The 3,550-nt window shown below is 47.0% G+C and overlaps 1 protein-coding gene across 1 annotated transcript; it reads left to right on the top strand.

Annotated features, from left to right (window-relative positions):
• The first annotated feature begins 799 nt into the window (after nucleotides 1-799).
• On the top strand, nucleotides 800-3,293 carry LOC119923090 (olfactory receptor class A-like protein 1). Its single transcript, XM_038742640.1, has 2 exons — nucleotides 800-808; nucleotides 2,364-3,293. Exon 2 carries the CDS (start codon nucleotides 2,373-2,375, stop codon nucleotides 3,291-3,293), a length of 921 nt encoding a protein of 306 aa, XP_038598568.1. The 5' UTR covers nucleotides 800-808; nucleotides 2,364-2,372.
• Nucleotides 3,294-3,550: the final 257 nt, after the last annotated feature.

The following is a 3,550-nucleotide window of genomic DNA, read 5'->3' as shown; positions in this document are numbered from 1 at the left end:
ATAGAGGTGGTCCCTGCCCAACAATGGGCTCACAGTCTAGAAGGGGGAGACAGACAACAAAATGAAACATGTGAACAGGTGTCAAGTCATCAGAATAAATAGAAGTAAAGCTAGATGCACATCATTAGCAAAATAAAATAAATAGAATAGTAAACATGTACAAGTAAAATAGAGTTATAAATCTGTACAATAAATCTCCCCTTATCGTTCTACTCTTTTCAACCACCTTTGCCCAACTTGCTATCTTTATTACCCCCCAAACTGCTTGCCCTCCCTTCCCCTTCCTCCTCAAATTCCATAGTCCACAGCCCTCTGGAAATTTCATCTTTTCCATCAAACCTTCCCAAATGAATTCCCAGTTTCCCAAATTGTTTAAATCCATCAGTCACTTTGAGCATGCATGTCCCTGTTCAAAGCCCCCCTCAATAAGGCTTCCACTGTTCCGTAACATTCCACTGTTATGCTCATTAATATATTTGAGAATATTTTTATGTCTATATTCCCCATTAGAGCTGAATTTCCTTGTGAGCAGCAAATGTGTCACTTATCACAGTGTATTGACACCCAGTCGGTGCTTAATAAATGCTAACACTACCACTACTGCTACTTCTCATACTACCAATCCCGGCTCAGCCACTTGGGCAAGGGTAACCTTGGAGATGTTCCAGTCTGAGTGTCAGAGTGGATTAATGATCAGTGACTCACACATTCATACACATGTGCGTGCGTGCGGGTGCACACACAAACACACACACACACGCACACACACACACAAATCACCCCCTGAGGGAGGGGAGCAAAGAGGAAAGTGGCTGATAAATACTGCCTCAGCCTTGTTCTGACAGTCTGGCTGCCCACGAATGGCCATCCCAGCCAGCAGAAGCAAGGGAGGTGAGTAAGAGAAAGCCATCTCTGTGTCATTAAGGTCCTGTGTTTGGATTTACCATCGAATAGGGAAATTCTGACTTTTACTGAAGCTCAGAGGTGTCTCTCAGGTCTCTCCCATCTCTCTGTTCTCTGGACCACAGAACAGAAGTCATTTGGCATTGGATGGCACCATTTTCTCTCTGCAGTGGCAGAAAAGAATCAATTTTAATCTTGTGAGAAGGCAGAGAGCTGTATGTGGGTTGCCTGGAGGCTCTAGGATAGAGGTTGGCAGGCAGTATTGGGGCAGAGAGAGGTGTCTGCACTGTAGTATGTGCCTCTGGGTGATACCCAAATCTACATTTCCGGCCCTGATCTCTCTCCTTCTCTGCAGTCTTGCATTTCCTCCTGCCTTCAAGACATCTCTACTTGGATGTCCTCCTGCCACCTTAAGCTCAACATGTCCAAAATAGAACTTCTTCTCTTCCCACCCAAATCCTGTCCTCCCCCTGACTTTACCATCACTATAAATGGCACCACCATCCTTCCTGTCTCACAAGCCCGTACCCTTGGTGTTATCCTCAATTCCTCTCTCTCATTCAGCCCATATATTCATCCATCATTAAATCGTGTTGATCCCACCTTCACAACATCACTAAAATCTGCCCTTTCCTTTCCATCCAAACTGCTACCACATGAATACAAACTCATTCTAGTCCACCTGGGTTATTGCACCATCCTCTTGCTGACCTCCCAGCCTCCTATCTCTCCCCACTCCACTCCGTACTTCACTCTGCTGCCCAGATCATTTTTCTACAAAAACAGTCAGGACATGTCTCCCCACTTCTCAAAAAACCTGGCACATAGAAAGCACTTAACATATGCCATATTGAAAAAAACACCCGAGGGTCTCCGTAGAAACCATACAACCATAAAAAGACACACCGTCTGGGGGACTAAATTGTTGGTGGGGTTGGCCTTGTTGGGTAGAATGCTGTCTATTTCTTCTTGCAGTCTCTTCTGGACTTCAGCCTGAGTAGTCAAGTTGTAAAACACAAAGTTGAGAATTGACCTGGTGGTTTTGAATCCAGCAAAAATCCAGAATACTCTCCCTCTTGACTGTAAGCTCATGGTGGGAGGGGAATGTGTCTGTCAGATTGTTATTTTGTATTCCCGCCCAAGTGCTCAGTACAGTGCGTTCTGCACACAGTAAGTGCTCAATAAATATGACCGACTGACTGACTGACTGATCAGAGCATCTGTCAGGATGTTGTCATTGATTTGGGCCGATCCGAGGAGAGGAGGGTTGCCAGGGAGGAGATGCAAGGCATAATGCCTAACTATTAGAAAGTACCAAGTGTAGATTCACTTCCTCTCTGCCTCTCTCCGTCCTTTCTTCTCTCCTCACATTTTCTCTCCTCTCGCCTTTCCTCTCTCTCTCCTTTCTTCCCTTTCGCCGGCTTGCTTTCCAGGAGGCTTCCTTTCATGTTCACTGCCAGTTCAAGACAATGAATGCCACTGAACTCCCCTTTGGAATCCTGCTTCTGTTACAGATCACCATTGGGATTTTGGTAAATGTATTTCTCCTCCCATTTTATGTCCACTTGGGTTCCACCACTCATAAACTCAACTCCCCAGACCCGATCCTTGCCCAGCTGTCCTTGGCCAACACCATAATTCTTCTTACCTTTGGGATCAGAGAGACCATGTCAGCTTGGGGACTGAGAAAATTCCTGGATGATGTGGGATGTATAATCCTCCCTTACCTTTACCAAGTGTCCCGGAGCCTGGCCATCTGCTCCACCTGCCTTCTGAGCATCTTCCAGGCCGTCACCATCAGTCCCAGCACCTCCTGGTGGGCAGGAGTCAAAGCCAAATTACCCAAGTGCATCATCCCCTCCTGTGTCCTCTCCTGGATCCTCAATATGCTGATGGAGTTTGATATTGTGATGAATCTAACAAGCCCCCAGAAAGGCAGAGATGTCCGAATCATATTAGATCTCAAATACTGCACCAGTGTCAGTGAAGATACTCCCCTTATAATTTCAATCGTGCACTCCTTCCGGGATCTGTTCTTTGTGGGACTCATGACGGTGGAGAGCGGCTACATGGTGTTTGTCCTGCGCAGACATCAACGGCTGTTTTGGCACCTTCACGGTCCTGGCCACTACCCCAGGGCGATGACTGAGGTCCGAGTGGTCAAGAGAGTCATTGCCCTGGTGACCCTCTATGTCCTCTTCTATGGGCGGCAGTCAATCATGCTGAGTACTATAATGAACATGAAAGAAAATTCTCCTCTGCTGGTGAATGCCCACATGGCTTTAGGATTCACCTTCTCAGTCATTAGTCCTTTCTTGATTCTTCACAGCGACAGGAGAATGAGAGCATTCTGGATCAGAGAATCTCTTGTTTTCCATATGGCTTCCTAACGGGGTCCAGGAGGAGCAGCGTGCCCTCCCACTGGGTCCCGCTGGGATAAGGCCACCTGAGATTTCTATTTGGGTAGCACCAATCAGTCAATGGTATTTATTGAGTGATTAATGTGTGCAGAGCACTGGTCTGAGTGCTTGAGAGAACAATATATAATAGCACCAAACTGATGTTGGGGGACTTGGGCCCAGGTAGCGGCAGTCCTTACTGCTCCTGCCCAGACCCCAGCCCAGTCGTCAGCCCTCCGCAGACTCCA

Source organism: Tachyglossus aculeatus, unplaced genomic scaffold, assembly GCF_015852505.1.
Source record: "Tachyglossus aculeatus isolate mTacAcu1 unplaced genomic scaffold, mTacAcu1.pri scaffold_143_arrow_ctg1, whole genome shotgun sequence".
Taxonomy (NCBI): domain Eukaryota; kingdom Metazoa; phylum Chordata; class Mammalia; order Monotremata; family Tachyglossidae; genus Tachyglossus; species Tachyglossus aculeatus.
The sequence above is the reverse complement of the archived record's forward strand: the minus strand, read 5'-3'. Positions and strand labels throughout refer to the sequence as shown.